Source organism: Anser cygnoides, chromosome 18 (assembly GCF_040182565.1).
Source record: "Anser cygnoides isolate HZ-2024a breed goose chromosome 18, Taihu_goose_T2T_genome, whole genome shotgun sequence".
Lineage (NCBI taxonomy): Eukaryota > Metazoa > Chordata > Aves > Anseriformes > Anatidae > Anser > Anser cygnoides.
The window spans coordinates 1,586,333-1,602,253 of NC_089890.1; the positions used below are offsets into that span (position 1 = coordinate 1,586,333).

At 52.6% G+C, this 15,921-nt stretch overlaps 2 protein-coding genes across 2 annotated transcripts; one reads left to right on the top strand and one right to left on the bottom strand.

Moving 5' to 3' along the window:
- Positions 1–3,389: 3,389 nt before the first annotated feature.
- LOC106041041 (C-C motif chemokine 4 homolog) lies at positions 3,390–4,623 on the bottom strand. Its single transcript, XM_013189266.3, has 3 exons — positions 4,374–4,623; positions 3,920–4,034; positions 3,390–3,587 (listed from the first exon to the last, which is right to left on the bottom strand). Exons 1-3 carry the CDS (start codon positions 4,441–4,443, stop codon positions 3,500–3,502), a joined length of 273 nt encoding a protein of 90 aa, XP_013044720.1. The 5' UTR covers positions 4,444–4,623; the 3' UTR covers positions 3,390–3,499.
- Positions 4,624–12,912: 8,289 nt separating this feature from the next.
- Positions 12,913–14,569, top strand: LOC106041042 (C-C motif chemokine 4-like). Its single transcript, XM_013189267.3, has 3 exons — positions 12,913–13,133; positions 13,612–13,723; positions 14,012–14,569. The coding sequence occupies exons 1-3, from the start codon at positions 12,995–12,997 to the stop codon at positions 14,097–14,099; spliced, it is 339 nt and encodes a 112-aa protein (XP_013044721.1). The 5' UTR covers positions 12,913–12,994; the 3' UTR covers positions 14,100–14,569.
- The last annotated feature ends 1,352 nt before the right edge of the window (positions 14,570–15,921 follow it).

Below are 15,921 nucleotides of genomic sequence, written 5' to 3' on the forward strand. Positions count from 1 at the left end.
CCTGCCAACGCTTGAGTTCAGGAGCAACATCCTCTAGCAAAACTCCAGGTATGGCAATGCAAGTGGCCACAGCAGCTCAGGTGATTCTGAGTTTGGGTTGTACCTTTGCCGCCAAACCCTGAACCCATGCCTACTCCTGTGCTTGCCCTTCTCCTCACTGGCTTGGGCCACTGCCTCCCTTCCTCCACCCCTGTCCCGGTGCTGCCATGGGGGAGACTCGCAGCTTTGGGTGGAGGACGGAGTCTCCCCACCCATGGTGAACCAGGGCCCCCTTCCCTGGGGTGGTGGGGACAGCACGGAGCCAGTGCTCCCGAGCCTAAATAGTGGAGATGGAAAAGCATCAGGCCACGAACCCCCAATGCTGTCAATGGTATCTTCATTAGCACAGCACAGCTCCTCCTGCTGTGCAGTGCTGGGATCTGATCTGCAGCTCCTTCAGAATGCCTGTGTCCACGGTGGGGTGATGTAAACAACAAACACATAGAGATATTATAGTCATGATGTTATTTTTATGATAATTTGGTTCACATTTAGGCTTTCACATGGCTTTCATAAAAAATGTTTATTTAAAAAAAATATTAGATTTTCCTTTAAATAATATGGTTCAGTACCACTGGAAAACATGATACTCTGTTGCATTCCAAAATGTACTAAAAGCCTGCTCCACAACAGAACACAAAAAGCTTTGACTCTCAGGACCTGAACTACATGTTGCACAAAACATGCAGTAAATGCCACACTGTTTTCAGGATGAGTCTCTCCTTTGGCAGTTCACAAATTCTGAAACCGCTGAGGCCACTGCTCTTGTCTCGGTCTGTTTGAGTCCAGACAGACCCGTGACCCCCATGAGCCCCTTCCCAGGGGGCCACGTCCTACCCTGTCTGCAAACCAGCTCAGTGCCCTCTGGTGTGCCGCCTCCTCTTCTGCCAGACGTGGTGGCCCTGAAGAGGGCCTGGAACGCTTCCTCCATGTGCCCGGTGCTGCTTGCAGGCCCTGGGGGCTGCCTCCAACTTGCTGCATGCCGACAGCTGCCTTTGCCTTGCTGGTGTGGGCTTGGCTCACACCCCTGTGCCCGGGGGTGTGGATTAACGGGAGCACAGCGTTCCTCGCACGCTCTGCGAGGGCTGCTCTGAGCTGTCACGCGTGGGTGGCTGTAAGATCAAGAAAGACGTGAGCAATCCAGGACTCCCTGCGGGCTCCCAGAACAGTGGTGAGTGGTTAGCTGAGGTACCCGGGGTAGGTGTCAGCTGTGGGTGGCTCCAACACGACCCAGGCTGATAAGGACATTGGTGCTTGGTGTGGTTTGCAACGGGCTCAAACCGTGTGTGGGCTGGGTGGTGCTCGTGGCTGACCTTGTGCTGTGTGTCCTTTGACAAGGCACCCAACAGCTGTGGGACTGCTCCCACTGCCACAGGACCAGGTGGAGCTGTGTCCAGAGGGGACTGCTGAGGGTCGAGCCATTGCGGGATGACCCCGTTGTGGGTCTCCCTGCCCCTAGACAGGAGATCCTGTCCCCTGCTCCTGCTGGTCCGTGGAGCGAGGGCAGCTGTGGGTGCCCAGCTTTGTGCCAACCTCGGTCCTCGAGGTGAAGCTAACAGGCTCCGGCATGCAGGTATGGGGTTGGCTGCTACTCAGTGGCCAAAGTGTCCTCATGTCCTTGAGCGTGACCAAGCACTGGCACAGGATGCCCAGAGTCTGGCACTGGAGTCAGGTGCTGGAGTCTCCTCCTTGGAGATGGTCAAAAGACACCTGGAGATGGCCTTGGGCACCCTGCTCTGGGTGGCCTGATGGAGCAGGGTTGGACCAGACAGACCCAGAGGCTGCCGCCGACCTCAGCCATTCTGTCTATCACAGTCACAATAAATGGAGCTGTCCTGGGGGCGTGCAGTGCCTGGGGAGTCAAGGCTGTGACCAAGGCCACTCCCCAGCTCACAGGTAGCAGCTCCATGTCGCCAGAGGTGTTTTACACAGCTGCCTACGTGGAGGTGCCCGCCCCAGCCACGCGGCCATGCAGCTCCCTCCAAGAAGCACTTGGGGAATGGGGCTCTGGTCCCACTTGTGGGCACAGCTCTTGGTCTTCTCCCCTCCCCCCCCAGCTGCTATTTTAAGCAGGGTACAGTCAGCACTGTCACAGGATGAATGATGGGGTGCAGGCTGTCCTGTGGGCTGAAGAGCTGAGAGCTGAGCTCCTGAAGTGACGAGGCTCCTGATGGCACCGATATATGCCGTCCTCCCGGAAACACACACGTGTACCCCCAGGCCTTCCAGCCCCGCGGGAGGTTCCTCTTGCTGCACGGCTCCCACCTAGCCCCTGCCCTCTCTCCTCTCAGCTCCGCAAGACCCTTCCTTCTGTGCTCCCCCATTTTCAGATATTTACGTCTGTCCTTCCAAAAGCAGTATGTAAATGCTGGGGGGTGAGCTGAGCTCAGGTGAGGCTTTGCTGTGGGCCAATTGCCTTGGGCTGCCCCATAGGTAATAAGGGTCCACGCAGAGTGGAGGAACCCAAACCCTTGTTGTTCACACAACTGCAGGTGTCCAGAACTCATCAGACCAACCTACGTGCTGCCAGTGGCATGGGTTCCATCCCCATCAGCGCCGGTGGGAGCCCAGCCCCAGGACTGCAGCGGGGAGGTCTCCTTGCAGGCACAGATCCTGCCCTGGGTCTGGGTCTTGGGGAGGGACTGAAGGGGACAGGCAGATCACTGGCTTCAGATGTGTCCAGAGATGGGTAGGTTTTGGAGGCACAGGGAACAAATGACTTTTTGCAGCAGAGGAATGCATCTGCTAAGCCTCATGTCCTAGCTAAATCAGAGTTCTACCAAACAGTTCTTAAAATTTAGTAGTGAAGCATGTTTTTTCCAGTCTCAGCTTGGGGAATAGCTATTCCATTTTAGAGGCAGCTCCCAGAAAACATTCCCTGAAACAGCCAGCAGAGTAAAATTTCAGCCCATAAAGGTAACACATTAATAGACTGTAACAGCCTAAATACCTGAATGTAATCTATGTCCTTCTCATACCTCCTCCTTCATTTTTTTCCTTATTATTTTCCAAAACAGCATGGACAGATAGGGAAAATTGTGTGTGTTGGGGGGGAAGGGTGTTGCCAGTTTAGAAGAGGAAATAAAGATGTTACCACTATTATTATTTCAGCTATTGTCATTGCAAAAACTGTAATAGAGGCAAAAACAGAAATTTCTTACAAAAATATTTATTTCTAAACATTTGAATTAAATATTGCATCAAAAATACAATTAATTAAATACTAAAAATATAATCTAAGCAAGATTCTTCATTTAAAAAAATATATCTTAAGTAATTTTCTTGTTATTTCATCTGCTCCTTTTCCTTATAAAAATTAAATACATAAATAAAAAAAAAGCATACTAAAGTCAGGTTCTGGGACATTTTCAGTTTCTCAGCTAGCTCTAAATGACATGGAACATTTCTGACGGAGTCCATGGCTTGCTCGTCCTGGCACAGCGCATCCTGTTCCAAAGCTTCAGTTCAGTTCCAGCTCAGTCACGTACTTCTGGACCCAGTCGTGCTCAGGGTTGGCACAGACTTCACGTCCCTTCCTTGTGATGAACCTGTGGGGAGCAGCAAGGTGAGTTTTCCATGGGAGAGCTCAGTGTGGGGGAGACCCCACCATCCCTGCTCCATACCCAGCCTCTCCCGAGGGTCAGTAGGATTTGGGCAGCACCACATGGTGCTGACCATGTTGGCAGCCACCAGCCTGCAAAACCCTCGAGCAGGACCAGCGTAAGCCCCAAGTGCACTGAGCCCATGGAGCATCCCCATGCACCTCTTGGCTCCACATCCTTCCTGTCCCCCCTGAAAACGAGTCTTTCTCTTTGCAGGTCCAAAATGTGGAGGAATCCTCATCCCAAAGGGAACCCCCCCAGCCCTGGAGGACACTTACACGACACCCGGCTGGGAGCACAGGCTGTTGGTCTCATAGTAGTCGGTCACGAAGCTACGGGGCAGCTCCCGTTGGATGTAGGTGAAACAGCAGGAGGTTGGCGGGTCAGAGCCAACTGTGAAGGCAAAGACAGGCGTGAGCAGTGGCAAGTGAGAGGGGAACAGGGGCAGGGAGCTGGGACTGGAGTCCCCATGGGTCTGGGAGGACATGGAGAAGGAATAAGGAAAGCAAGGTCTTTTTCCTTCTTCCTTAAATTCTTTCTCATTTGGGTTCACCCTGAGCTGTTTCTAACACCATGCACGTGTTGTGCTCTGGGCTGTGCCTGCCCACGGCTGAATGGCCCCCTTGGAGCACCCGCTAGAAGGTGATCTGACATAAGAAGGGACCCAGGGTGGAAGGGCTGACAGAAAGGACCCTGTCCCCATTTAGAGAGATTCATAGAGTCCAGACTTACTTGGTGCAGCAGAGGTCTGGTAGCAGAAGGCGGCGATGAGAACAGCCAGGGCAGCCACAGAGACCTTCATGTCAACTCAGAAGTTGTGACCAGAGCTGAAGCAGGCAAGTGGAGCTTGAAAGCTTCTTTTCGCTTTGATGCTGAGACATTCAGATACCCTCCAATTTATAGGGCAAGCAGGTCCGGGCACTTGCTTGCGTAGGTGTGGTGGAATTTCCCCCAGAGAAGCGACTGGCAGCAGTCTCGTGATGGAACGAAGTGGTAGCCCCAGCCCCGGAAACGTGAAGCTGTCCCCTTGATTCAGTGCCTCCCCAGTGACACAGGATATGAAACAATCACAGTATCTATTTCTGCTTCTTTCATGCATGTCCCTTAGTAAGAAGTTCCCCTGTGGAGGTTCCTGCATTTGTCAACAGGCCTGTATTACCCAACCTGTAACAGCGACTTCGAGGCAAGTGTGCATCCTGCCTCTGCACTGCACAAATGGGACGAAGAGTATAGATGGGATGAAGCCATCTTAGGAAAAAAGGGGAGAGAGATCTCTTCTACCCTGAACTGTATCCCTCCTACAGCAGCACAAGATGGGGGCTGTCACCTGTGGGCTCCCTCTGCTGTACGTTCTTCATGTTGTCTGAGGGGACTCAGTAGCTGCCCTGCAGCTGTGACAGCACTGCAGGCACCAGCGCAGGTAGTTGTGGGCATAAGGGTGGAAAAAAGAGTCCCAGAAGCTGAAGTGCTTGAGTTTTCTCCTCAGTTTTAAGGGAGCTGAGGTGGGTTGTTATCTCCTGGAGGTGCCTGCCTCACTCCAGGTCCTATAAGAAGACCTTAAATGACCAGTTTAAGTTAGACACTTATATTTCTTTGACTACTGGTAGGTGAGGTGAGGCCTCTTGTTGATGGGCCTGGAGATGCAGAGATCCAAAAAAGTATGGAGATGTTGACTGTGACCCTGCAGATGAAGCAGAAGGAGCTCCAGGAGCTGGATGAGGAAGAAGTCACCAGTTCTAAAGACCAGGAGCTCTCAAGATGGGGGTGAAGGCACAAGCATAAACTAGGATGTCAGTCAAGAAAAGAGAATTTGGCCTCTTCTCAGCAGAGAGGTGGCTGCATTTCAGGGAAATGTCTCTATTTCATTATTTTCATATACTCAGTGATGTTTCAACAGATGCTTCCTGAAGGTCTGTTGAAAGAATATAACAAAAAGTAGAGCAAGCCAACCGAACCACCCCTGCTGCAGCGCTGGGCATTGACTCACCATGTTTCTGTAAAAGGCACCCGGCTGTCGACTTGGGTCAGTTCTGTAGATAACCCAGTGTTTTCCAGCCCTCACTCCAATGTTGCATGGTGTGTGCAGCCCTTCCACCGGCTGCAGTTGGTGGAAAGGGAGGCAGTGCAGCTCTGTGCAGGGTGCTTGACCTCCAAGCAGAGTGGGGTTTCTGGGAGATGATGTGGTCCAAGGCCTGAGAGGGAGAGGTCCCAGAGGTGACCCACCCTCCAGGTGGTCCCCAGAGCCTGCAGAGAGCCATGGTGGTGGGATGCCTGCCCCTTGCCCTGGCATGGCTGCAGCACTTTTTCTGTGTGGAGGGCAGATGGAGCAAATGTGGCACTAGCCAAACAGAGCATCAGCTCCTCCCTGGCTACACCATGCCAAGCTGGTCCCCTTCCCAGCCTTCCTTTTGCCATCTGGCCAGGCTGGTGAAGCAGAGAGGCACCTTGCAGGCTCCACCACCAGCCCAGACCCCTCTGCTCGTCCATATGCTGAGCCCTCAAAGTCCTGGGAGGATGAGGGGAGAGCCTTGGGGCACCTGGCCAGGCACGGGGAGGGAAGTCAACATTCAGAAAGAAGCCATCTGGACCAGAAATCAGCTCTGAGCCAGCCTCAGCTTTCTTGGCTCTTCTGTCTGGTTGCTCGGGGAATATAACTTGTAGATACGTAAGAGCGTGGTTTGCCTCTGAGCTGTTCCCTGTGATTGTACCTTCAAGCATTCATGGGTCATGCCTTGAGATTTGCCACCTACAGCCATCTGGTCCTGTCCTGCTCCCAAGGCAGATGACGTTGGTAGGGCAGGCAGGCAAAATGCCATTTATGGTGCAGAGATGTTCTGATAAAAGCAGGTTTCATTAGAATAGAAGAATTATTTGTAAGTTATTGGGTTATTTGAATGCTTTCAATGAGATATTTTTTCAGTTTCAGGCAGCTGAAATTCTCCATGCATTTGTACCTCTGTTGGCAAGCAGGTACAAAAATGTTTTGAATTTTCAGGGACAATTTTTAAATTAATCAAAAAAAAAAAAACAACACAAAACACCACCCAACAACAAACAAACAAACAAAACACCTTTTCAGTTTAGTTAAGTCACTTTAGGATCAGATTAGCCTAGATAGTGTGTGTTACAGGGGCCAGGCAAGTGCTGGAACTTTTCCACTACTGAAAGCCAAAAAATAACCTCAAAATTGGAGTGTTCGCTTCCCATGAGTCTGTTTTTTCCCTAGAAATCTGACAAAAGCCCTGACTCTGCCAGCTCCTCACAGGCTGGGTAGAGGTGGGAGGCTGTAGTCAATGCCCTGAGATGTTGTAACGTGTCTAAAACTGTATCCTTACCCATACCCCGGCAGCCCTATCATGATGAAATGAGAAAGTAATTTCTTCTCACCTTCCCCCTTTTAGAAAGAGGGGAAGGTGTGGGGCTGGGTGTCTGAGATGAAGGACGTTTGTCTGGGAGGTGCTCTGGAATGGACAGATGGCCATGGAAGAGTGGCCAAAGTAGGCTGGAGCTCCTTAGGGGAAATTAAGTTCATGCAAAAAATGCTGTGCTGGAAAATAAACGTTTTCCCACTCTGGATCCAGCTGGTTTCAGGGCCCGTGACACAGCACATGGTCTGCCCTTGCCCCCACCACAGGCAGGCAATGTTTGGAGTCAGCAGGATGGGCTGGTTGAAGCAGTCTGTCTGATGTTGCCTGGAGGGTTATGTTAGAGCTTGTCTGCAGGCCCCTGGAAATCCCAGAAGAAAGTGCTAAGTAAAGCAAATGCCCCAAATAAATTTGGTCAGAGGCAGAAATAGCGAAATTCTTGATCTGCCTAATGAAAGGGGAACACTGCAAAAAATGGTGAGACTGGATGATGTAACTTGCTATTTATAGCAGTTTTTAATGCTGAGCTGGCAGGATTCACTTGGAAAAGGAAGTGTTAAAAATGTCCTAAGTTCAGTAACTGCCTCCAGCACAACCTGCAGCAGTCTTCGTCTTGCCCTGCTCAGAGCTCGGGTGCTGAAGACTTCTCTGAAGTATCCTGAAATTCTTTTCCTCCCTACTCTTGACATTTCTGGAGAAACAATGGAATTTTCAAGATGATGTCATGTCCTGGAACTGGCTCCAGGGGGAACCTGTGCGTGTGGGAGTGACTGGGAACCAGTGCCTCAGCTGCGCTGGGGTGAGGGCAGTGCAGCCATCTGGGCCACACGGCATGGGCGAGTGCGGCTGCGTTGCACAAGAGAGCGGCTTCGTGTTTCCTTGAAATCGTGTCACACAAGGAATCCTGGACAGTGACGGCCATCGAGAAGCAGGGGACAGCAAGCTGTTAGTGTTGATAAGAGATGGTATCTCATCAAAGGTTGAACCTTCTTCCAGCAAGGATATTTTCTAAAAAAATGCTTTGGGAAAAACTATTGCTTTCCTATGCATGCCTCACATTTTTCCTGGCCTTTGTTTTGAAATAAAACAAACAAAAGAGGATTAAATGTAGGGTATTTCAAACCAAATAAAAGTGTAATAAAAAAACCTCCTTGCTCCAACCCCCTCCCCATCCATGGCATGAAAGCCAAGGAAAGAAACAGGGAAAACTGAGTTTCAGTGATTCTGGAGCCCTAGGGCAGTGTTTGCAGCTGTCAGGGTGCTCCTGGCTGGTGAGGTGTGGGCTCGCCCCCACCCACACCCCTCAGCATCCCCTCGGTAGCCCTCAAGCCCCACAAATGCCTGGAAATGACAATGTGTCTCTGCCTGGGCTATATCCTCTGTCCAGAAGGATGGGCCGTATCAGTCAGATCTTTGGTGAGTGCCCCAAGAAAAGCAAGGAAGAGCAGGCTGAAAATTCAGAGCTCTGCTAGGGTGAAAAATAAAGCCAGTTTGTAAATGAACCCACTGGGCCTTGTGTGTGTGACATCATCAAGCAGAGAGGAGAAGAAAGCCACATATTGATCATCTTCTTTGTAAGCTGTCCTGATGTCCAGCTCTCCAGGAGGCTGGGGAGGGTTTTGGGAGCTCTGAGGGTGGCTGAGCACCATGGCCCAGCTCAGGAGCCTTTTGACTTGTGCCCTCCCTCCTGAGGACCCCATGCCCACAAGCACCACCTTGACCACCCTCCTGGCAGCATGTGGCAGGGGTACGTCTGGCACCAGCCTCCCAAAGCTGGGGGCAGGAAAACCCTGTGGGAGGTGTGAGCCCCTGCTCCCACAGCAAGGGGCGAGGCCACACACAGAGGCCGGCAGTGATGCTCGGATGTTTATTAGCCTCAACATTTATTTTGGTTTGGGCTCTCTGCAAAGCTGCAAACCACTTCCCATGCATGGAGACTGCTTGCAGGTTGGGGTACTCTGCAGCATCTCTCTGAAGCACAGTTCCCATCCTGCTCCCTGCAGTGCTGAGCCTTTTGCCCCCCTGGATGGGTTGGCGCCCTTCAAAAGACCCATGGGCTCTGCCTGGTGCTGGCAGACACAGGGCAGGGGGTGGCCGTGGGGAACGCTGCATCTGGCTTCGCAGCCTCCCCCTGTGGCCTCCTGGGCCAGGGACAGTTTGGGAACAGGTGCTGAGGGGTCGCCTTTAGCCCCAGCTCTGCACAGAGCCCCAGACACTGCCCTCTGCCCAGGGCGAGACCCCCAGCAACCCCCAAACACAGCACCCTGCACGCTGGAGCTCACAGCCACATGTAGGCTTATGGACAACAGGAGTGAACATCGAGCAGGAGTGCCACGGACAGGCTAATATCCCTTTGTGTACTGCATCTGACTGTGCTGCGGTGCTGGGTTGGGGATGTCGCAGTACCTGCAGGTGAGCTGTGCTTTGGGGCAGCAGATGAAGCTTCCTCCAGCCCGGGAGACCTCAGCATCGCCTCAAGCGAAGCACTCAGGGTCCCTTCCCCTCGGGGCACATGCTTTGCGACTGGTACCTCTTGGCAAGGGCAGGATTTGGGGGGACTGGAGGGAGTCCCAGGGCCCCTGGGACCACTATCCCAGTGGAATAAGTCTTGGCAGCCACTATAGCATCCTTCTCTGTAATCTTCCTTTTTGAATAATTTTAGCTTTCTTTTGCTACCCAAACAAACCTCATGCCCAAGGCTGGGTGAGGCCAAAGCTATAAAAGGCAGCTCCATGCCAGGAATAATAAGGGAAGCTTGAGAGAGATTGGATTATAACTACTTAAACTGCAGGAGCTTTCTGACACCAGAGGGCTCTAGGATTTAACAGACAAGCAGAAAACAGTGCAGAGAAACAGAAAGCTGGAAACAGACGTGGGCCTCAGAGGCCAACAGGGTCATCTCTCTCCGGGAAAAGCCAGGCAGGAGCATGTGGCTGTGGTTGCAGCTGGAAGCTCAAAGGTGGAGACCTGCAGCAGGGTTCAGCGCCACGCAGGAGTGGCTGGAGAGGTGCCCACCCTGGCAGAAGGCATCACAGCTCTCAAAGGGCATTTTCGTAAGTGCTTATCAGTCTGGGCCAGTGACACAAGCAAACAACTGTGGCTGCAGCAGCACCTTCCAGACCCTTCTCTTCCGCCCAGCTCTGTCAAATTCATTAGCAGTGAACAACAGCTCGTTTAATTCCACTGCGCATCTCAGAGCTTCTGGATGGAGGGCAGAGCTTCCTGGTGTGGAATGTTTCCATCACACCTCCTCACCGCCCCGGGTGCTCTGGGCGCTGAGCGAGACGGCACAGTGCGAGCCTCTAGTCCTTGGGCTTGTTCACTGCAGGTGGGAGGCTGGGGAGAAGAAGGTGTGAAGTTCCCATGAGCAAAGCTCTTTCTTGCTGGTGTTAGCCACAAAGCTGCCTTTCTGTAGCCGCAGTCTCTCTGTCCTGGAAATGCAGCAAGAAGTGCAGAACCAGCAGCAAGTATTTGTCATTTCCCGGTGTACATGCTACCATATGAGCTGCAAGAAGAGGGGAACAGAAAGCTCCCACTGTTGGTTTCTGCACACTTTATTTCCGTGGCAAAAAGCCATGATTTAGTTTTACGCTACAGCAATTCATCTGAAAGCTGGAGCCACTTCTTGTTCTGCCATGCACCTTTGTCCGGAACTGCTCTGCTAAGCCATGGAAAGCAGAGCCCTGCCTGTCCTGCCAGGGCTTGCTCTGAATCTAGCAGAACTCCACTTTCCTGATACCTGTGTCAAGTCCTACAGAGGCTTTGGAACCAACAAAAGCGCATCCTCAGCTTCTCTGGTGATGCATCTGCCCAGCTGCAAGGTGAGCTGCAGCCTGCTGCATCTGACAGCACCAGTGTCCTGAATTGCACTGCAGGGGAAGAGCAAGTGGGGAAGCAGGAGTGTGACAGGGATCCTCCCTGGAGGGGTCAGGGTGTGGTGGAGCAGACCATCACCTGTGCCAGGAGCCTTCAGCCTTCTCTCTGTTCCTGATGGAGAACAGAGTCAAATCAGTGTCTCCACTGCTCCTGTTTGCAGCTCCAGGGGAGACAAGCAGGGGTTTGCACTCCTGGGGATGAAGATCCAGGCCCAGGGGCCCACGCGGAGCCCCAAGCCTCCTCTTTGCCGTGGAGGAGGCTCCCACCCCAGATGCACCCTCAGGCTGGGGCAGGAGATCAGGTATCACAGGCTCACCCGTGCCCCCCCAGAGCTGCTGCTGTGCCCAGCTGCCCCATGCTGCACTGTGGCACTGCCCTGCTACAGCTCCAGTGCCGGGCACCTGCGGGGCTGGAGAGTGTCTCCCATGCCAGGCAGGTTCTCTACTACCTGTTTCTCACCTTTTCAGCCAGAAGAATCCATCTTGGACCCAGCGGAGCAGTTCAGACTGGAAAACATCTCAGGTTGGCAAAACTCCTCTTCCATCATCCTCCTGGCAGAGCAGGGATGTTATTTATGTCGACTTTAACAAGGCTTTCGACTGGCTCCCATAAAATCCTCATAGACAAACTGATGAGGTATTGGGCATTGATGTGGGCTGACAGCTGGCTGAATGTCCGGGCTCACAAGATTGTGATCAGTGGCACAAAGTCCAGCTGGCATCACCACTGGGACACTCCAGGCGTCAGTACTGGGGCCAGTCCTGTTTGATATCTTAATGACCTGGAGAGTGGGACAGAGTGCACCCTCAGCAAGCCTGCAGACAGCACAAACTGGGAGAGGTGGCTAAGATGCCAGTGGGTCGTGCTCCCAGCCAGAGGGACCTGGAGAGACTAGAGAGACGAGAGGACAAGAACCTCATCAAGTTCAGCAAAGGGACATGCAAAACCTTTCCCCGGGTTAGAATAGCCCCGTGCACCAGGACATGCTGGGAGCTGGCTGGCTGGAAAGCAGCCTGGGAGGGAAGGACTTAGGGGTCTTGGTGGGCACCGAACTGGACGTGAGCTGGCGTGTCCTTATGGCAAAGAAAGCCAGCAGCGTCCTGGGTTGCCTGAGTGCTGCCAGCAAGAGAGGGGATCCTTCCCCTCTACTGCTGAGACACCACCGGAGTCCTGTGTCCAGCTCTGGGCTCCCCAGCGAAAGAGGGAGGTATGGACATACTGGAGAGTCCAGTGAAGGCCACAGAGATGATTTAGGGACTGGGGTACCTGTCATGGGAGGAGAGGCTGTGAGACCTGGGACTCGGTGGGGGGTCTTATCAATATGTGTATGGGAAAAGAAGCAGATGAAATCAGAATCTTCTCAGTGTCTGTGACAGGACAAGAAGCAACGCACACACCAAAACACAAGGAATTCTATTTAAAACTCAGGTAAAACTTTATTACTGAACACTGCAACAGGTTGCCCAGAGAGTCTGGGGCGTTCCTCTCCTTGGAGGTCTTCAAAGCCCGGCTGAACACGGGCAGCCCATGCAGGGCTTCCAGCTGACCCTGCTGCGAGCAGGGGCTGGGCCAGGTGACCTCCAGGGGTGCCTCCAGCCCCATCCTGGCTGGTCCCTGCTAAACCAGGCATGGTGGAACTGGTAGGGGCTGAGCGATTCAGATAGCACAGAGTCTGTGGTGCAGCCACCCCTCAGCTCCTTGCACTGCAGTTTAGCAAACACCCGGCATAACAACAGCACAAGCGTGCCTCGAGCCTGCATGTTTTTTGTTTTTTTTTTCCAGAGTTGCATAATCTTAAGCAAATGTTCTGTCTTTTTCTATGCAGACTCACAGGGAAAATCCCTCCTGTAATTTAGATGAATAGATCCCTTCTTTGTGGCCAAGCTACTTGGCACGCTTCAGTTTCCTTTTGATTTGATAAAAACGAAAATGAATGCTGAGTCAAAGCTCAACATACTTGGCTCCAATGTGAACTATATCCCATTCCTTCTGCCTTATTATTTTTTTGGCTATTTCACTTTCGTGACATCCTCTATCATCATTCTGGAATTTCCACTTGGGCTTCTCTGCTGCCTCCAGGTCTCCCTATTAAAAGGGAACTGAATCCAGCTGATGCAGTCTGTGTTGCATCTGCCAGAGCTCCTGGTCCTGCTCCGACTGTCCTTGTCTGACGGGAAGATGAAGGTCTCTTCAGTTGTTCTTGCTCTTCTCCTCGTTGCAGCCTCTTGCTCCCAAACCTCCTCTGCCCCAGGTGAGTCCTGCTTTCTCATTTGTGAAGGAAGAATGGATCTGAGCCTTCGTTATTATTTCTTCACTGAGATCCCCTGGTAGATAGCTGGGAATTTTTCAGCCACTCTCCACTCTGCACTGCAATCAACTACAATTTCCCTGAACTGGAAAATCATCCCTCCGTCCATCCCTCCATCCCTCCATCCCTCCATCCAACTAGCCATCTGTCCAGCCATCCTGGACGTGGGATGCTTATTCCTGATTATTGTTTAGGGTTCCCAGTCTCTGCCCTAAAACTGAGTAGGAATCTCTCGTATACTTGCCTTCCCTGGCAATCGTCGTTGACATTGGACCAGACAATCTCCCATGCCCCTTTCAGCCTTAATTATTCCCTGGTTTCTCACTCCCTCCTACCTGCATAGCTCCCTGCACTTCTGGGCTGGCTGCTCCCGGTGCACAGCTCAGCACGTGCTCATACTGTCTCTCCCTGTCTCTTCCAGTTGGACCTGACCACCCAACCTGCTGCTTCTCTTACACATCCCACAAGCTCCCAAAGAAGCTCATCCTGCGTTACTACGTCACCAGCACCAGCTGCTCCCTGCCAGCCCTCGTGTAGGTATCAAGGCTGATGCCTGGGCACAGTGCAGGCACAGCCATTTTGGCGTGTGCGTGTGCATGTGCGGGGACCTGCTGGGGAAGGTCCTGCAGGGACCGCCAACAAAGCTTTTGTGGGGATGCCCGGGGATGTTCCTGTAGTGTGAAAAAGCAGATGGGAGCAGGGGGAAAATCCCTGTCAGCCATGGCACCAGCTTGGGACACAAGGGAGAACCTCCTGCAATACCCCAAACCTGGGATGTTGTTCTGAGCAGAGATCTCATGTGTCTCATCCCTGTTCCACAGGTTCATCACAAAGAAAGGGCGTGAAGTCTGTGCCAATCCCAGTGATACCTGGGTGCAAAGATACCTGCAGAACATGAAGCAGAACTGAGCAAAGCCAGATGGGAAGCACAGCTGCTGTCATGAGTCATGTCATCCTGAGCCCCTGCGACAGAGCAGGGCTTTGGGATGGCAGGAGCTGCACGATACCACCTCGTCTGCATGCAGCTCCCAGGGACTGCGGGAACGGCACCATGAGACACCCCGTGTTGGGGTGCTGCTGCTTGCACTCAGCTTGCAAAGACCAGTCTGAAACCTCTTCAGTCAGCCTGACACCTCTGCCTGTGGCCCAGAAAGGCCCATGGGACTGCACCTCTATTGTTCTTATATTATTTTAATTTATTTAAGAAACGATCATATTAGATAGTATTTTCATCTGTGGATCATAATGCTATTTATAGGAGGGTGGCAGGGAGGATATTTACAGGAGGGCAGCTCAGAGTCTCAGAGTAGGACGATGGGTGGCCCTGGCTTACTTGTGTGAAATTATGATTCTGGAGAATAAAGAATTTGGATAAAACATGGATTTGGATAAAGCATTTTTATTCCCCCCCCCCCCCCCCTTTATTTCCCTTTCACCAGCACAGAGAAAAAAACCTCACCACTGAGCCCATCGACACACTCTATATGACATGTGATAATGGGAAATGGTTTGAGGTAAAACCATGCTGTTTCCATACGACAGACATATAAATATCCTCTGACTGTTCCCCCACCACATATACCTCTGCCTCCCACATCCTCTACAAAATCAGACATGCCTGTGCACACACATAGCCTCGCACACACAAGAAGGCACCCCACACACCCCCCAGGTGCCTTGGTCCCCAAATGGGCACTGTCTGTGTGACAAGGCAGTGGCTGGGCACACTTCAGAGGGCATGACTGGGGAAGGCTGTCATGGCTTTGGGGCCGTGCGGGGAGCTGACAGGCACACAGGGCACGTGAGCCACCCGTGTGCCCTCGTGCCCAGGTGCTAGGGCATGGAGCAGGGCCAGCTCCCTGCCCACAAGCATGCTCTTCTGGACCTTTGTGCCAGTGAAGGTGACGCATTTCCCAGAACAGAGCCTGCAGGCACCGCGCCTATATCGTCAGCAGCCCTGCAACATCACTTGTCCCATGTTCCTGCTCCTCCAGGACACCACTGCAGCTCTGCCGCCAGCCCCGGCATGCGTCTGGGTCCTTCTGGCTGGCAGCAGAAGGCAGCAGGCACCCTGGCTCTCTGAGCATCCCAATGGGGTTGCTCCTCACATTCCCACCAGTAAACCAAAACACAGTTTGGTTGTGCTGCTGGGGTGAAAAAACCACCAGCAAACCTGCTTTCTCCCTGCTGTTGTTCCCAGGACAAGGCTTTGCAATGGTGCAGAGCAGGTCCCAATGGAGAAAGCGTTGTGCTGGGCACGGTTTGCCTGTGTCATGCTCAGCACACTGAGAAGAAATGCCTGTCCTTGCAGCCATCCCCTCTGCACATCATCTGCTCTGTTCAGTCAGTATTTCTTCTTCCTAATGCAAAAAGTCTCTTACTGTTTCATTTTTTTCCCTGATGCTTGTAGGTCAGACTTGGCTGCCGTGAGACTGGGAAACCACCTCTCAGCTGTCTTGTGATTTCCCTCTAGTGTTGTGTTTTCCCCGCTGGAAATCTGACCTCAGGCAGGAAGGCTCATGGGGGACCCAAGGGGCAGCATGGGCAGACCCATCCCTGTCCCTGGCCATGAGCACTGTTCTGTGTCACAGGAGATGGCGCTGGTGATGGGGACCATGTGGAGGGGTCCTCTGCAGTCCTGTTTCTGCCTGCCGAGCTGGGAGGATGAGCAGCTTCCCCCTCCTCTCTCTCTCTCTCTCCTCAATAGGGTTCTAGCAGACAGGAGCAGCTT